Source organism: Hyla sarda, chromosome 8 (genome assembly GCF_029499605.1).
Source record: "Hyla sarda isolate aHylSar1 chromosome 8, aHylSar1.hap1, whole genome shotgun sequence".
In the NCBI taxonomy this organism is placed as follows: Eukaryota; Metazoa; Chordata; class Amphibia; order Anura; family Hylidae; genus Hyla; species Hyla sarda.
In genome coordinates this window covers 231,843,654-231,862,854 of record NC_079196.1, presented here as the reverse complement: position 1 = coordinate 231,862,854, position 19,201 = coordinate 231,843,654, and the positions used below count along the sequence as shown (strand labels likewise).

The 19,201-nt window shown below is 47.6% G+C and overlaps 1 protein-coding gene across 5 annotated transcripts in view; it reads right to left on the bottom strand.

Moving 5' to 3' along the window:
* Positions 1 to 19,201, bottom strand: part of LOC130283886 (uncharacterized) — a 67,474-nt gene that overhangs the window by 4,696 nt on the left and 43,577 nt on the right. For 4 of the 5 annotated variants that reach the window (XM_056533536.1, XM_056533539.1, XM_056533537.1 and 1 more), the window contains 2 exons: positions 15,361 to 15,459; positions 11,779 to 12,144 (listed from right to left, as the gene is read on the bottom strand). In XM_056533536.1, the coding sequence (XP_056389511.1) occupies positions 11,779 to 12,094 (316 nt within the window). In that variant the 5' untranslated portion in view covers positions 12,095 to 12,144; positions 15,361 to 15,459. The remainder of the gene's footprint in view (positions 1 to 11,778; positions 12,145 to 15,360; positions 15,460 to 19,201) is intronic. The other variant, XM_056533538.1, reaches the window with a different exon arrangement.

Here is a 19,201-nt window from a genome sequence, read left to right as displayed (position 1 = left end):
CACTTTGAATTAAAAGGTTTTCGATGTCCTCCCCCCTCTATAGAGGACTCTTAAAGGGGTACTCCAGTGGAAAACATGTTTTTTCTTTTTTTTTCCATATCAACTGGCTGCAGAAAGTTAAATAGATTAGTAAATTATTCAAAAAAAGATAAAGTATGCCATTTATGAATATAAATTTTGGAACAATATATCTATTTCCTTTCTTGGTGATACCAGACAGATATCTTTTAACTTTTTGAAGAATTAATGTACTGAGGACTGGCACACGTTATCTTTCTTTTGAATAATTTCCTTTTTCCTCTGTTGGGTGAGAGGTACCCAGTTAACCTCGTACATTTTTATGTTGTAGAGCTACGCATCTCCATTGTTAGATTTGTAAATTACTGTTATTAGAAAATCTTAATCCTTCCAGTACTTATCAGCTATTGTATACTACAGAGGAAGTTGTGTAGTCTTTTCTGTCTGACCACAGTGCTCTCTGCTGACACTCTTTTTATTATAAAAATACAAAACTTATCCAATACAGGAAAAAAAGAAAAAGAAAACAAGCTTAACCAGCTATAACATAAATCAAAAACAAAACCCTGCCTAACCGGCCAGCCCAGCTTAACAGAAAAATTAATAAATAAATAAACCCACTTACCTAATTAAACTTTCTAAACAGCACACTGACAGACACATAGCGAAAATGAACATAAAATAGCACAACTTGGCTTAAAAAAAAATAAAAAAATGAATAAGAATAAACAAATTAGCACTACCCGGCTGCAACTCAAAAACATCCATACTCGGGAAACACACAAGAAGAAAACAAAACAATAAAACAAAACAGAAAACATAGCAAGTACAAAAAAAAAAAAAAAAAGCTGGAATAAATTAAATAAACCACATATCAACTGAAATAAATCAAATAAACCACATATCAACTGAAATAAATCAAATAAACCACATATCAACTGAAATAAATCAAATAAACCACATATCAACTGAAATAAATCTAATAAACCATATATCAACTGAAATAAATCTAATAAACCACATATGAACTGAAATAAATCTAATAAACCACATATCAACTTAACTGGTCTGACTGCCAAAACAATATAGAATATAAATAAACAAACAAATATATAAACATATAAATAAACATATGCACTACAGAAAACCTTTTATTTTATTTTTTTTTACAAAATCAACAGAAAACCCTAGGGAGAAAAAAAAAAAAAAAAAAAAACCCTAGGGGAAAAAAAAAATTCCCTACACTAAAACTGTGCCCTCACCCGCACCACCCCTCCTGTACTTGGGTCAGAGTCCATACCATTCATACAGTTCACAAAATCCTGTCCTTAACTGACCCATGTCAGGCCCTCCCCAAAGCAAACAAATAAACAAAAACACCACCACCCACAAATACACCCTCCCCACCTAGAACTCCTCCCAACCAACTTATACACAAACTTACACACACTGAACCACAACCCACTTTGGGCCCAAGTTTGGTCGCCTGTAAGCCCTTCATAACGTATCAGCTTAAAACAAAACAAAAAGCTAGCGTGTGCATGACTTGATACATCAAAATAATTTTAAACTCTTTTCCTAACTCCCCCTACAATTCTCCCTAATTCTATCCCTCCATTAAAACTGACCTTACTCTCACCCTATCTCTATCCCTAGAACACTTCCCCTACCCAAAACAAGGGTACTCTACCCAAAAGATCTAGTACCTAGGGCACATCAAAAGAAAACCCTCTCCACAGGAGAGAAGCCCTACTGGTACCAAGACTGCCATACTCCAAAGACCTGATCTTCCCAAGGTCACCGGTGATATTCCTACAGACCTCCACCTCGGAGAGGATTTTCTGTTGGGTTGACACTAAACACCGTGCATTCCACGTGTAGTACTTAACCACTAAGCTGACTAAGAATAAAGTGCCCCGGTCTCGGCCACCCAGGTTCCTAAATGCCCCATAAGCCCACTCCGGGTAGGTAAGGCCGGCAAGTTGACTCCAGCCGATGGAAGCGCCCACCCGGTTGTAGACCCCTATATTAAAGGGACAATGAAGCAGGAAGTGGTCCATGCTTTCCAGCGTGTCCCCGCACTCTTCTCGGGGACATTCACAGTCATCAGAGTTCCTGCACTTCAGGTTGTCCCTTACATATAGCTTCCCCTGAAAGAAGCGCCAGGCCAAGTCCCAAAACTTCTGGGGGATCCTTTTCATGTTCAAAAGATGCAACCCCACCCTCAGATCCCGACATGGGCAGTCTTTACAGAGGTTTGAGATGTTGGCTTTCAAGAAGGTGTTCGTTAAGAACACTACTGGGTTTACCATAGATAAACCCCCTAGTCTCCTCGTGCGGTACGTAACCTCCCTCTTGACTAGGTTCATCCTGTTCCCCCATAACAGTTGGAAAAACAGGCTGTAGAACCTAGTGTAGTAAGCCTCTGGCAAGATACATACACTGCCCAAATAGATAAACAAGGGGAGCAGGTACGATTTGATCAGGTGTACCCTCTCCCTGAGGGTCATAGACCAACCCTTCCACTGGTCTACCTTCTGAGTGGCATCCTGGAGCTTACCATCCCAGTTTTTGGTGGGATAATCATCCTGGCCGAATGTGATGCCTAAGACTTTTGCTGATTCTTGGGGCCCTCAAACGTGGGATCCCCCCTCCCAGCCAGAGACTCTCACACTTATCCCGATTGATCTTAGACCCGGATGTCTCCGAGTAGCGGTCCACCTCCAACATCACCACATCGACCTCTTCTCTCGAGGACACGAAAATAGTGACATTGTCAGCGTACGCCACCACCCTCTGGGTGACATCCAGCTCCGCCAGACTCATCCCGACTCCCGCCAACGGCCCAAAATCTACCCTCCGGATGAAGGGATCGATTGCGAACACGTATAAAAGCGGGCTCAATGGACAACCCTGACGGACTCCGGACTCAAAAGAGCGGCCAGACCAACCGTTCACCAGTGGGAAACTCTCTGCCCCTGCATACAAGATCTTAAGCCAATTAACAAAAGTACTCGGTAAGCCATATCTCAGGGGGACGGACCATAGGTAGTTGTGGTTCACCCGATCAAATGCCTTGGCCTGATCCAGGGACAGCAGGTACCCCTTTCAGAAACCCGCACAACTCCACTCCACTGCCTCCCTGACACTGAGGAAAGCACTTAAGGTGCTTCGGTCTGGAACAGAGCATTGCTGGGCCCCCGAAAGGAGCCGGGGTGCAAACTTCACCAGCCGATTAAACAATATCTTGGCCAGAAGCTTCCTGTCCGTATTGAGAAGAGCTATGGGCCTCCAATTCTCAATACGGCTGGCATCTTTACCCTTTGAGAGAAGAATCAGGGCTGACCTCCTCATTGACTTCAGCAGAGTGCCCGAGGAGAGACACTCATTGAATACCTCAGTCAAGAGGGGAGCTAAAGACTCCTTAAAGGTCTTGTACCACTCGGATGTTAAGCCATCCGAACCTGGTGACTTCTTAGGGGCAAGCCCCTCGATCACCAGTCTCACTTCCTCTTCCCTGATTTCTTCTGCCAAAACGCCAAGAGAGGGGTCTACCCCTGGCTCAGGAATGGTTTCAGCCAGGAAACCCGACATCTTGTCTGGATCTAGATCCTTCCTTCCCAAGAGGTGCGAGTAGAAGGATCTGACGACTTCAAAGATCCCTGATCTGGACCGATTTAGAGATCCTGTACTATCAATCAGTCCTGAAATGACTTTACTACTCACTGACATATTACAGTTTTTGTAAGGGTCGGGTGAGCGGTACCTCCCGTAATCCCTCTCAAAAACCAAAGATGCGTGCCTATCATACTGACACCTAATCAGCAAGGATTTCACTCTGGAGATATCCTCTCGGCTACCTCCAGTTGAGACAAGAAGTTCAAGTTTTCTCCTCAGGCCCTGATACAGGGGATACCTGTTCAGGGACCTGAGGCTCGAGAGCTGGCGGAAGAACCCCGCAACCCGCTTCTTGAATATCTCCCACCACTCCAGCTTATTACTACAAAGATCCAGAAAAAGTACCTGACTCTGAAGAAAATCTTCAAAGTACTGTCTTACCTCCACTTCCTCCAGGAGGGACTAATTCAGCTTCCAGTAACCTTTACCCATCCGGGGGTTCTCTGAAACATTCAGGGAAAACAAAATCATACAGTGATCAGAAAAGTCCACCATAACCACGGACACTGCGGAAGAGACGGCTTCCTCCTTTAAATAAAACCTATCTATCCTAGACCTGCGACTACCTTGATGATAGGTGAAACCCATGTGGCCCGAGGGGCTCCAGATGTGGGCGTCCTCTAGGCGAGCTTCTCTAGCTATGCTAATCAGCGCCACACTATCGCAAGTCAGCGGACCATTGGAGCCTCTCCTATCTTGGGACCTCGGGACATTATTGAAGTCCCCTCCAAAGATCACTTGCCGACTCGTAAAAAGAAAGGGCTTAATCCTCATAAAGAGATCTTTACGGCCCCGCTTAGTTTGCGGGGCGTAGATGTTAATGAGCCGGAGCTCTTGTCCCTTCATGAGGACATCTAAGATCAGGCACCTCCCCATTTCTAATTCAATAATCCGTCAGAATTCAACAGGAGCAGTAAAAAGGACCGCCACCCCACTATACGGCTCAGCCGCAAGAGACCAGTGGGAGGGGCCGCGCCTCCACTCTCTTCTGGCTTTTACCAGAGAGGCTAGATCTGACAACCTGGTCTCCTGTAAAAAGAAAATGTCGGCTTCAACACAGCCGAGAAAATCAAAGGCTGCAAATCTAGCCATATCCGAGTTTATGCTGGCACAGTTAATAGATGCCAGCGTCAATGGGGTGAGTGCCGCCATACAGGTTGATTAAATTAGACGGCCACACCCTTCACTTTTGTTTTCCCTTCTTTTTTGCCCCCTCATCCACCGGAGAAGATGAGAGGGCAGGACCACTCTTGGATCTTTTTCTTTGATACAGATAGATCCATATTATCCCCGTCTCCGTCCGGCCCCGGCCTAGCCCTGCCCTCTGAGGAAGGTGGGGGAGGAGATGGTATCGAGGACGAGGGGGGGCAGCCAGGCTTTGGACCTGGCCCGTAGTACAAGGAACAGAGGGCTCTGACCTCTTCTTTCTCCCTTTCCTTTTGCCCTTTTCTTTCTTTTTAGGCCTCTCCCCACTCTCCTCATCCACACTTTCATAATGGGAGGAATCAGAAGGGTCGGCCATATTGCCTTCCTCTTTGCGCAGCCTCCTGATCTCCTCATCCAGCACGTTCTCCTCCAGGGCTTCAGTGGTTACAGGGCCAGCTTCAGGAGCAGGGGCTGAAGCTACCCCGCCACTTGGGCACTCTCCAGCTCCTTACTCCTTCTACGATTTTCCTCCCGCCTTAATTTGGCGGGGCCCTTTTTCCTCCTCACAAGCCCTGTTGCACCCCCATCCCTGCCCGTACCCTCCCCAGCCGAGGCAACTTCACAGCTCTCCTGAGCCGGAGCGGCTGCTGCATGGGCGAGGGTGCTAGGACAACGGCTAAAAGGGAGCCCGAGGACACCACACAGGTGGCACCGGATCTGCCTACAGGATGCGGCCAGATGACCCACCACACAAAGCGCAGACCTGCACAGTACAGGCTGCGCTAAAGTGGGTGGGGCTGCCACACCTTTGACAGACCTTAGGCTGCCCCTGGTAGAAGACCTGAATCCTATCACGTCCAAGGAAGGTGGCTGACGGAATGTGGGCAACCGTACTGCCTGAACGCTTGAGTTTGACAGAAAACGTCCAGGCCCCAGACCAGATCCCGTGCTCATCCAAGTTTTTCTTGGGCATGTCCATCACATCCCCTTACCGTTCAAGCCAATGTTACATAGTTACATAGTTAGTATGGTTGAAAAAAGACATACGTCCATCAAGTCCAACCAGGGGTATGAAGGGAAGGATGTGAGGGGATAAGGGAAAGGGATGTAGTTTTATAATTCTGCATAAGCATTAATGTTATTTTGTTCCAGGAATGTATCTAACCCTGCTTTAAAGCTGTTAATTGTTCCTGCTGTGACCAGTTCCTGAGGTAGACCGTTCCATAAATTCACAGTCCTCACGGTAAAGAAGGCGTGCCGCCCCTTTAGACTAAACCTTTTCTTCTCCAGACGGAGGGAGTGCCCCCTCGTCCTTTGGGGGGGGTTTAACCTGGAACAGTTTTTCTCCATATTTTTTGTATGGGCCATTAATATACTTATATACGTTTATCATATCCCCCCTTAAACGTCTCTTCTCAAGACTAAACAATTGTAACTCCTTTAATCGCTCCTCATAGCTAAGATGTTCCATGCCCCATATTAGTTTAGTCGCGCGTCTCTGCACCCTTTCCAACTCCGCAGTGTCCCTTTTATGAACAGGCGACCAAAACTGAACAGCATATTCCAGGTGAGGCCGTACCAATGCTTTATAAAGGGGGAGTATTATACACTATAGACTGTACCAATACTTTATAAAGGGGGAGTATTATACACTATAGACTGTACCAATGCTTTATAAAGGGGCAGTATTATGTCCCTGTCCCTTGAGTCCATGCCTCTTTTTATACATGACAATATCCTGCCGGCTTTGGAAGCAGCAGCCTGACATTGTGCTATTCTGTAGTCTGTGATCTACAAGTCACCCAGATCCTTCTCTACCAGTGACTCTGCCAGTTTAATCCCCCCTAAGACATACGATGCATGCAGGTTATTAGTGCCCAGATGCAGAACTTTACATTTATCCACATTGAACCTCATTTGCCAAGTGGAGGCCGAGACACTTAGTCTATCCAAGTCATCTTGTAACTTATGCACATCCTCTATAGACTGTACCCCCCCCTCTATATACACAGCCCCCTCTATATACACCTCCTCTATAGACTGTACCGTGCTACAAAGCTTGGTGTCATCTGCAAAGATAGAAACAGAGCTGTTAATACCATCCTCTATATCATTAATAAATAAATTAAACTACAGCGGGCCCAGTACTGAACCTTGGGGTCACCACTAATAACCGGGGACCAATCAGAGTACGAATCATTTACCACCACTCTCTGGGTACGATCCATGAGCCAGTGTTCAATCCAGTTACAAACTAAAGTTTCCAAGCCCAAGGACCTTAACTTACCTGTCAGACGTCTATGAGGGACAGTATCAAACGCTTTAGCAAAATCCAGAAACACTATATCCACAGCCATTCCTCTGTATACACAGCCCCCCTCTATATACACAGCCCCCCCTCTATATACACAGCCCCCCCCCTCTATATTCACAGCCCCCCCTCTATATACACAGCCCCCCCTCTATATACACAGGCCCCCCCTCTATATACACAGCCCCCCTCTATATACACAGCCTCCCTCTATATCCACAGCCATCCCTCTATATACAGAGCCCCCCCTCTATATCCACAGCCATTCCTCTGTCAAGGCTTCTACTCACCTCTTCATAAAAGCAAATTAGATTGGTTTGACAACTTGTATCCTTAGTAAACCAATGCTGGCTATCACTTATAATACTATTATCCCCTATGTATTCCTGTATGTAATCCCTTATAAGTCCTTCAAACAATTTACCCACAATGCACGTTAGACTTACCGGTCTATAATTGCCTGGCGAAGACCTAGTGCCCTTCTTGAAGATTGGTACCACATTAGCCTTGCGCCAGTCCCTTGGCACAATACCAGACACCAGAGAATCTCTAAATATCATGAACAAGGGTACAGATATTACTGAACTTACCTCTCTAAGAACTCTTGGGTGTAGTCCATCCGGCCCTGGAGATTTGCTTACATTTACTTTACTTAACTTACCTTGTACCATCTCTACATTAAGCCAGTTCAATACATTATATGATGTGTTACCAGCACTGACCTGTACATGATGTGTTACCAGCACTGACCTGACCAATGTCAGCTCCTTCTTCCATAGTATATACAGAACTAAAGAACCCATTCAGTAGCTCCGCCTTCTCTTGATCGCCCGTGACAACCTCCCCAATGTCATGATGTCATAACAAGAAAGCGACTCGTTACGGGTCAAAGCGGTCAATTTCTTGACAGCGTTCTGACGGGAAATCGCCTTTACGGCGAAATCCCGCCAGCCGGGCTCGTTCTTTGCCACTTCGTAGTTTGACCAGAAGAGTTCAAGACCCTCTGGTCGAACGAAACTGACGTCAAACTCAGACGAACCGTAGGGATGAATCAGGACAAAGATGTCACTCGCCCTGAATTCCATTTGAAGGAGGAGCTCAACCACTGTTACGCGGGGTGGACATGCATCCTCGCCCCTCCAAATCAGATGGACCACATTCCTACGGTTATTGTCCTGCCCGGTTGTTGGGAGAGACCAGACCACCTCCCCATTCTGCTCTCGGAAAGCCCCCAAACCATGCCTATCTATCCAGAAAGACAGGCTGACCTCACCCCTTCCCTCTACCTGGATTGACCTGTCGGCCCTGCGTAGAGCCTCCAGGAGGCGCTGTTGCAAGTGGCATCCGGAGCCGGATGGAGACGGGGACCCCCCTGAACCCTCGGCAGTAACATTGGCATAGCTCCTAGGAGCAGTCACTACTGGGGGGGCAGCCAGACCAGACTAAGAACCACCTATACCACCATTCACACCACTACTCTCATCCTCTCTATTTCCATCCATTCTAGACTTCCCATTCATACCACCACCACTCCCACCAACATTCACTCCACTGACACTCCCACATACACTACTACACTCATTATTCACACACCCTGCACTCTTGACCTTACTAACAAACTCTGGGCTGGCTGGGACTTGTAGTGTTGCTGGTCTTAGTATGCTCTTCTGTGCTGGCCTAGCTGCTGGGGTCGGCGCTCATGGCTCCTCCTCCATGGCTGTTGTCTCCTCCTGAGTATGGGGCTGCCCCTCCGGGCGCACCCCAGCTCCTCCCACAGTGCCAGCACCTTATTTTCCCGACTGCATGGGCTCTGCGGATGAAATCGGCACCCGGACACTCCCCCCCCCCCCTCACAGGGGAGGGCCCTGCACCGCCGGTAGTGCCCACATCACTCGGGGAACCGCCCCCCCGAGCACACGGCGGCATAGCTCGCCTCTGGCACTTGGACACGCCCCCCTGCCACCCTGGGGCGGTTCTGTAGTGCCAAAGCTGCCCACCATGAGCCCATCCTGCCCCTCCCTATCGGCAGGATGGGTGGGCTTCATTTCTATTGCGTCCACAGCCTTTACTGACGCCATGCTGTACCCCCCCCATGCTGGCTCCGTTCCACCACAGAAACGGGGTCTGGCAGTCTGGGGGGCCCAGCAGCCTGAACCAGCTTTGAAGCTGACCCAGACTGCTGGAAAGGAACAAAGACATACTGCACAGATTCTTGTGTCTTCTGTTTCTTTACTTTCCTCTTCACTACCACATCCTCACATAGGTCATCACCAAAGGTAAAATTTTGGAGGTGGGCTGGGGACTCCTGCATGACTATAGCCCTCAATAAGCCCCCAGCCTCACCCTCCACATCCTCCTCCTCACTCTCACTCAAAGGAAGCGCCACCTGGGCAGGTTCAATGTAGCTATCCTGGGTGGTCTGGTCGTCACAGGGGGCAGCCACATGCACAGCATCTTCCTCCACCCTCTCCTCCTCCTTTTCTTCTTCACCACCATCATCACTATCTTCACCGCCACTACTCTCCCCATCATCCACCACCACCTTACCTGGGGATTTCATGGCGGCAAACCGATCCCCGTTCATCAGCTTCTCCTTGAAGAGGATTTCTGTCCTCCTTTCCTCCAGCTTCACAATCTCGGCTTTTAGAGCCATGATTCTTTTTTTCAGCTCACTCTTATTCCTCTTTGACCCACGCAGATCTTCTCTTGTCAGCTTGAGCTCCTTACTGCAGCGGTCATATTCCGCAAACCTTGCAGCCATGCGGGAGCAGTAAGTGGAGCTGGACTCTTTGGGCCCTCTTTCAGCCCACATCTCCACGCTCTTTCTCCCTGCCTTTCTTCCACTGCTGGATCTCTGGCTCACCGTTGCCGGAGGAGCAGAGCCTGCATTGCTGCAGACTCTGCTGGATCTTCTCCCTCCGGCCGGAACAATTACTGTTGCTGTTTTCTCTCCACCCCCCGCCAGCCTTGAAGAACGTGAGGTGGAGGCCCGAGACTCCATGCAGGGAGGCTCTCCCCAGGAGCCTGCCACGCTCCTGGGAAAGACGAATGTAACACCTGCTGCTTTCTGCTTCTGGAAGTCTGGAGGAGCACACAAAGGGACACACCCGCTCGCTTCTCACACTGAACGGTTCTGGACTGCTGTGTTCACAGGAATTGCTCTCTGCTGACACCTCTGTCCATGTCAGGAACTGTCCAGAGCAGGAACAAATCCCCATAGAAAACCTCTCCTGCTCTGGAAAGTTCCTGACATGGACAGAGATGTCAGCAGAGAGCACTGTGGTAAGACTGGAAAGAACTACACAACCTCTTCTGAAGCATGCAGCTAAGCATGCTGATAAGTACTGGAAGGATTAAGATTTTAATAGAAGTAATTTACAAATCTGATTAACTTTCTGGCACCAGTTGGTTTGAAAAACAAAAATGTTTTTCACCGGAGTACCCTTTTAATCAAAACTGGACATTGCTATTATCCAACTTTTTCTACCCATTTAGTATATTGGGATGAGTCAACTCCATTTTACCCATTTTGGATATTTGTATTGCCTAACTCCTCTCTACCCATTCTGGATATTGGTATGTCCAAAATATTCTGGTCACTAGGATGTCCCAACATATTTCTACCTATTCTATATAATGGTATGACCCAACTTTTTAATATAACATTTTATTGGGAGGACTTAAAGGGGTTATCTAGAGAGAGAGTTTTTTTTTTTTAACAAGCTTGCCCAACTGAACCAGCGGTGGCTGTGGTGTCCCATTTTGGTCCCTCGCTTCCCTTCCGGTCAAGATGCCCAGGCATGGAGTGACATCAGAGCCCGAACTGTCACACTGCCCCTCAGCCAATTACTGGCCATGGAGATGTCTCACCTTGCCAGTCATTGGCTGAGGGGCAGTGTGACAGTTCGGGCCCTGGCATTACTCCGGGTCCGGCACCATGATTTTTCAGTAGACGAGGAGTGCAGCCAGGGATCGGAGTGGGACACCGGAGCCACCGCTGGATCTCAGGAGGTAAGTAAAAGTTTTTTTTCTTTTTTTTTTTATAGACTTTCAGTTGGGTAAACTTGTAAAAAAAAAAAAAAACATTCCCACTGCATTTTTATTATTTTGGATATTGGTATGACCCAACGTCTTTCCGCCTATTCTAGATATTGGGATGACCTGACTTCTTTCTTCCCATTATGAATATTGAGATGACCCCACGTCTTTCTACCTATTCTAGATATTGGGATGATCTGACTTCTTTCCACCCATTTTGGATATTGGTGTGACCCAACGTCTTTCTACCTATTCTACATATTAGGATGATCTGACTTCTTTCCACCCATTTTGGATATTGAGATGACCCAACATCTTTCTACCTATTCTAGATATTGGGTTGACCTAACTCGGTGGTCTCAAACTGTGGCCCTCCGTATGTTGTACAACTTCAACTCCCAGCATGCTCGGACAGCCATTGGCTGTCCGGGCATGCTGGGAGTTGAAGTTTTGCAACATACGGAGGGCCACAGTTTGAGATCACCGACCTAACTGCTTTCTACCCATTCTGGATACTGGTATGATCCACCTTGGTGGTCTTGTTATTCTTTGTTCACCCAACACAGATTAAATACAGTATCTCTTACCCAGTTGGGTGTAAAACTCCCCGGTCTCGAAAGGGTTCAGCGTGGCACATCCTCGGTTGTCCACCATGGTGATTGTGTCGGTGAGTGGATAGGCATTCCTGGCAACAGTGAGACCTCCATCGGCTGATCCGGCCGCAGCATGGGCTGTGAACTCCTTATTATAGAGGGCATATTTACACGAGTTGATCAATGATGATTTCCCATGTCCCAGGAAGCCGATGAGCTGGATGAGGACCCGGTTGTAGCCTTGGTTCCCCAGGGGGCAGTTATTGAGGGTATAAGATATGATATATTCCTTCAGCTGCCCGATATCCATCTCTGCTTTCTTCTAAGTTCTGATCGTCCACAATGGAATCTGAATTAGAACTTAAATGAAAGTAAAAGGTTTTCCTGTAAATTATGGATTGGGGCTTTATGTGAAAGCAGAAAGACTGTAAAATACAGAAGTGACTCATCTACTGTAAAATGTGACTCCACCTGAACCAGACCCGACCCCCCCGGCTGTAAGAATCTGCCGTCACCTAATCTCCAGAGTAGTGACCATGTAATGTTATTGACTTCCCTCAGAGTAAATAGGGTGAATCTTAATATTCTGGGAATTCAGGAAGTTTTCTCTTCTGTTTTCCTTTCCTTTAAGATCAGATCTCTGGAATCACCTGCGTTATATGAAAATACAATTCCCCGGGGCGCTCTAGATTTCTCTCTAGTTTCTTTTTAAAAAGGGTTAAAAAAAAATTCAACAGAACTTTCAGAAAAACTAATGAGAACACCAGTGCTTCCTCCCGTGCAGTCTCTGTGTGCAGTCTCTTTCTCCTGTGCAGTCACTATGTGCAATCTCTTCCTCCCATGCAATCTCTGTGTGCAGTCTCTTTCTCCTGTGCAGTCTCTGTGTGCAGTCTCTTTCTCCTGTGCAGTCACTATGTGCAATCTCTTCCTCCCATGCAGTCTCTGTGTGCAGTCTCTTTCTCCTGTGCAGTCTCTGTGTGCAGTCTTTCTCCTGTGCAGTCACTGTTTGCAGTCCCTTCCCCATGTTCAGTCTCTTCTTCCTCTGCAGTCACTGTGTGCAGTCTCTTCCTCCTGTTCAGTATTTTCTTCCTGTGAAGTCACTGTGTGCATTCTTTCCCTCATGTGCATTTATTGTGTGCAGTCTCTTCCCCCTGTGCAGTCACTGTGTGCAGTCTCTTCCTCCTGTGCAGTCAATTTTTGCAGTTTCTTCCTCCTGTGCAGTCACTGTGTACAGTTCCTTCCTCCTGTGCAGTCTGTGTGTGCAGTCTCTTCCTCCTGTGCAGTCACTGTGTGCAGTCTCCTCCTCCTGTGCAGTCACTGTGTGCAGTCTCTTCCTCCTGTGCAGTCTCTGTGCGCAGTCTCTTCCTCCTGTGCAGTCACTGTGTGCAATCTCTTCCTCCTGTGCAGTCACTGTGTGCAGTCTCTTCCTCCTGTGCAGTCTCTGTATGCAGTCTCTTCCTCCTGTGCAGTCACTGTGTGCAGTCTCTTCCTCCTGTGCAGTCACTGTGTGCAGACTCTTCCTCCTGTGCAGTCACTGTGTGCAGTCTCTTCCTCCTGTACAGTCACTGTTTGCAGTCTCTTCCTCCTGTACAGTCACTTTTTGCAGTCTCTTCCTCCTGTGCAGTCACTGTGTACAGTTTCTTCCTCCTATGCAGTCACTGTGTCCAATCTTTTCCTCCTGTGCAGTCTCTTCTTCCTGTGCAGTCACTGTGTGCAGTCTCTTCCTCCTGTGCAGTCACTGTGTGCAGTCTCTTCCTCCTGTGCAGTCACTGTGTGCAGTCTCTTCCTCCTGTGCAGTCACTGTGTGCAGTCTCTTCTTCCTGTGCAGTCACTGTGTGCAGTCTCTTCCTCCTGTGCAGTCTCTGTCTCCTGTGCAGTCACTGTGTGCAGTCTCTTCTTCCTTTCTCTCCTGTGCAGTGTTAGAGGCTGAGTGTCCCCTCAGTTAGATAATGTACAATAATAACAGTCAGCCAAACAATTAATGGATGTAGAGATATCAAAAGAAGGTTATTGGGGAAAACGGTACAATGGAAAGGAGGTAGGATGAGATATGGTTTGGATACATGGAGGCTCTAGTACCCTGTTGGGCGCCTCTAGCCTAGATACAAGATGAGATCCAGTTACGATACATGGAGGCTCTAGTGTCTTGTTGAGCACCTCTAGCCTGGATACAAGATACAATTGGGATACATGGAGGTATACAGGTTCCATATTGTATTCTGTGGCACAGATGTTGCAGTTAGGCCTATAGACCATGCACTCTTGTAGGTTGCTGAAGTTGGCGCCATAACTTCTAGACTGGTTATAAATCTGGTGGAGATTGACGGAGAACACGACTACAGGATGAGACAATGCAAGAAAATTATTAGAACATTTCTTATTGTGAATCTATTAAGAGAATTAAAAAAACAATGTCAGCAATGGTGACATCCAGTCTCCTCCCATTGTGTCCTTCTATGGTGGCTGCACCGGAGGTGCGGGTTGGGGTGGGGGGGCGTTAGCTCCTAAATAATCCTGAACCTAAGGCTTAGTGAGTAGAAACAATCTGCGAGTCATGTGCTGGGTGTATGTGACTGTAAACCACCGGGACCGGTGACCTGAAGATTTTAATCTCGCTGTGGCGGCTGCGTTCCGTTCCCTCCTGGATTCCACAGGCGACTTGTATGGGAGACTTCACCTGATCCCTGTCACCTGACATTACTAAATGAATGTCCGACACATTCACTTATAAACTTTATACAACTTCTATAATTGAAGAACATTTCTTTAAATTTGTATTTATTTACATTGTTTTTTCCTGTTTAAACCATTTTCTTTCCATAAACAATGTACTTCTTCCAATGAAAGCTTATGGTGCTGTTACAGAGTCTGTGGAATGACATTTAAGTATCGGCGGCTTCTTCTGTATCAGCTGCTTTTAAAGGGGTACTCCGCCCCTAGACATCTTATCCCCTATCCAAAGGACAGGGGATAAGATGTCTGATTGATGCAACAAAAGGGACCTATGAGTGGAGGGTAAATCCAATATTATTAACATTTGACCGCTAAGCGGTCACTGAGACCCTAAATTTCCCACCCAATATAAAACTTAACGTTTAATGAGCCAGGCTCATTAAACGTTAAGTTTTATATTGGGTGGGAAATTTAGGGTCTCAGTGACCGCTTAGCGGTCAAATGTTAATAATAAGATGTCTGATTGCACCCAGCTTTTGTCTAAATGAACGCTGGGTACCGGCGGCGGGGGTCGTGACGTCACAACCACAACCCTTGTGACATCACAACATGCCCCCTCAATGCAAGTCTATGGGACGGGGTGTGGCGATTGCTATGCCCACTCCAATAGACTTGCTTCGAGGGGGCGTGATGTGACGTCACGAGGGGCATGATCGTGATGTCACGACCACTGCCGTCCACTCCAAGTGTTCGGAACAAAATGTTCTGAACAATGGGGCAGCGGAGTACCCCTTTAAGTGTAAAATGTGAATTCTGCCTATGAAATGTCCACTGACGCCAAAATTGAATGGTGTGTACAGACAGTGGAGGCTCAGGACCAGGGCAAGGCCATCATCTTCTTACCAGTAGGCAGGACCAATAATATAATAGCTTAGATCCACATCGGCATCCTCCATCCGGTTACATCATGTCCATGCGCATTGGTCCACTTGGCCCAATTACCTGAAGAAAGAAATAATGTTGTAAAGAATGATGGAAGTAAGTCAGGATAGTAGATGGAAGACCCCCACCACCTCTACGGTTTTATATCCCGGCTTTTTAATTAGATTATTGTCTTCTCTACCATCATTGACTTTATAGAATGTGAAATGGAATCGTTTGACTCTACATTAATCTCATGTCTATGGCCTCATTGACCCTGATTACATAAGATACATAGCAGCTGGTTTTGGCTTCTTCCTTTGTCAGTTAAAGGGGTATGCCAGTGCTTTCTAAAACGTATACTTACCTATTTCCAATCAACTCCCTTTGATTCACCTTTGTCTGGACCCGCAATCTTCTCTCTTCTTCCCGCTTCACTTGTTGCAGGACCTGCCGGCTCAGCCAATCATTGGCAAGACAGGACATCACTGAGACCAGTGATTGGCTGAGCAAGCAGGTCCTGTACCCAGCGGCTATCTTGGAAGCACGAAGAAGATAGAAGATTGGGGAACCGGACAAAGGGAATGGGAGTTGAGGGGACCAGGGATAAATAAGTATAGGGTTTAATTTCCCCCTCCCACCACAGCACTATGTTATTTTTTTAGGAAACACTCGATAACCTCTTTCAAGGGCATCTGTCATCAGCGTCACTCGCACCTACCTATAGGCTTGTAGTGCGGGTGACACTGATGATACCTTATCTGTCCCCACTCCATGCCTCCTCTCTGCCTTTAACCTGGTTCTTCGATACACGCAAATGACCTGTTTGGTGCATGGTAAACATATTAGATGTATGCATAGTAGATTAAGGCTACAGCTTCTGTTATGGCTGAGGAGTAGTGGATCCGCTGAACCTGTGTGGATGATGACATGGGCCGTATCAGGGAGTGGAGTCTAAGGTGCCGTTGTTTTTCACAAGAGCCCGCTGCAAAGCGGGATGGACTTGCTGCGGCAGGCGGCACCCAGGTCGCTACCCCTTATACGACTCGTCCACACAGGCGGCCTAGATGTATGTGGTACTGGATGGCTAAGGCAACTAGTAGTCAGGACAGGCAGGCAGTCAGGGCAGGCGGCACAGGAGCAAGGTCATGGTATGTAGCAACAGGGTCGGGAACACGGCAAGGCACAAACAGAACACTTCCTCTTGGGCTGATAAGGCACCAAGATCCAGCAAGGGTCAAAAGGAAGTGCTTGTACTTATAGGGAAGCAAGAACCAATTAAATGTGTACTGTCCCTTTAAATTTCACAGAGCCGACGCGCGCGCCCTAGGAGGCGGGGGCACGCGTGACGGCAAGCAAGAAAATAGCAGAGACCACAGGGAAGGTAAGAGGTGGTGGACAGGCTGCGGTCGCATTGCGGCATGTGAACCGCAGAATGGGACAAGCTGGGCAGCAGAGGAGGAGTGCGTCCGCGGCCAGCATGTCTGACCGGGGCGCAACTCCTAACAGCTACAGCTACAACTCCACTCTGCTTCTCCGCTGGCTCTGCCAATCATTGCCCGAAAGTGCTTTGCTACTCCGCCATTGGCTCTGCTATACCAGCTCTGATCTGCTGCCCTGTGGATTGCCACACACTGCTGTACCAATCCAAGTCAGAGTAGCAGAGTAGTGTGCAGTGATTGGCACAGCAGTGTGGAGGCAGTGATCGACAGAGGTGGCGGAGATGCAGGAGCTGTGCCAATCACTTTGCTACTCCGGCTCAGCTCTGCTGTATGTAGCTAACGACGTACCAGCTTGGGCACGCGCAGCGACACACTGTACGTGGTGAAACAGCTGTCTGGAAGTGAGGACTCTTGAGTTTACCTTGAGAAAAATTTCAGAAGACCAGCAAATCATATAACACAGTGGTCTCAAACTGTTGCCCTCCAGATGTTGCGAAACTTCAACTCCCAGCATGCCCGGACAGCCGTTGGCTGGTATAACAAAACCACGAGTTATAACAATAGTATAAAGCAGAAACGAAGGTGTAATCCAGCTCACCCCCAAATAGGAGCCCGGACTGGACTTGGACTCGTCCCACAATAATGTAGAGAAAAAGGGAAATGTCCAGCGCCAACTTGTGAATAGAACTCTTTATTGGTCAGCACTCCGCCCCACCCCCTCAGCCCAACCCTATATATAGTAGCAGTAAGCTACACAAGGGCCCCTTCCTTTCTGGCAGTCTCCCAGTCTGACTGGGAGCACATGATAAGTGAGCTTTTACACCTTGTTCACACTGTTGTGGTGCTGTGCGCGTCTGTTGCTGCTGTGGCACTGTGTCTGTGGGGGGCGCGGCCCAGGGACTGGTTTGAGTGGCATTGGGGCCGCTCTGCCAGTGGGTCATTCCCCCTGTGGGCACTGGTGTCGCGGCGGTGGTGGTGGCCACCCGGCGCCACGCCATTTTATGCTAGGGACGTTAGGGACCCACTCTAAATAGGTGGCCTTGACGTGGCGAGTGGGCTTGTACTTTTTGATCAAAATTAGAGATGAGCGAACTTTTCAAAAATGTGATTCGTCCGATTCGCCGAATTTTCCCGAAAAGTTTGTTTTGATCCGAATTTGTTTGCGGCAAATCGATATTAAAAAAGGCTATTTCTAGCCTACATACAGCCTCTATAGGGGTATATAACACTTTGTTGTGTCCTAAAACGCATATGGAGTGTGCTGGGGTAGTGAAATAATACTGTTATTCAGAATAACATGCAGATTACCGGCATCGCTCTTAGAATCACTGCCGCACAGCAGCACAATGACAGAGCCTGGTGGTGGCATCAGTGTCAGGAGACCATATAGTGGCTGAATGACACAGCGTGGAGGTGTTGGCAGCATGAGGAGACCATTTAGTGGCTGAATGACACAGCGTGGAGGTGTTGGCAGCATGAGGAGACCATTTAGTGGCTGAATGACACAGCGTGGAGGTGTTGGCAGCATGAGGAGACCATATAGTGGCTGAATGACACAGCGTGGGAGGTATTGGCAGCATGAGGAGACCATTTAGTGGATGAATGACACAGCTTGGATGACGCTGAAGCATGAGGAGACCATATAGTGGCTGAATGACACAGCGTGGAGGTGTTGGCAGTAGGAGAAGACCATATAGTGGCTGAATGGCACAGTGTGAAGGTGTTGGCAGCATGAGGACACCATATAGTGTCTGAATGGCACAGCGTGGAGGTGTTGGCAGCATGAGGAGACCATATAGTGGCTGAATGGCACAGCGTGGATTTGGCTGATGCACTAGTACACTACACACCAGGGCTTCACAATCCCCCCCAAAAAAACAACACAATATATGAAATTTTTGACAAAGATTTCTCATAGGTAGCACCCGCTATCCAAAAATTAGAAATTTCCAGACCCAGGCCCCACCTCTGCGGCATCAGGAACCCATATATTGCCTGAAGGACACAGCCTGGAGTTGGCTGAAAGCACGAGTACACACCAGGGCTTCACAATCCCCCCCCAAAAAAATGCTAAATTTTATTGAAATTGTCTGACAAAATACCTGTTTTTTAAAAACAAGTGCATATACAGCAGTTCAGAAGACTCTATAATGCAGGATGGTGGACCACCAAAAGACATTCTTCTCAAAAATAATAAACCACACAAAGTTTGAAATTTGGTTAAAAAAAATGATTACATGTGTGTAAGGGCATCTGTCTCCAAAAAATCAGATCACAAGAGTGTTTAATTACCCCATACATTGCACCAGGAGCAGTCAGGAGTAGGCCTCAGCAGTACCCAAGAGGCTTTAATAACCCCTTACCTTGCCCGATCAATTGTG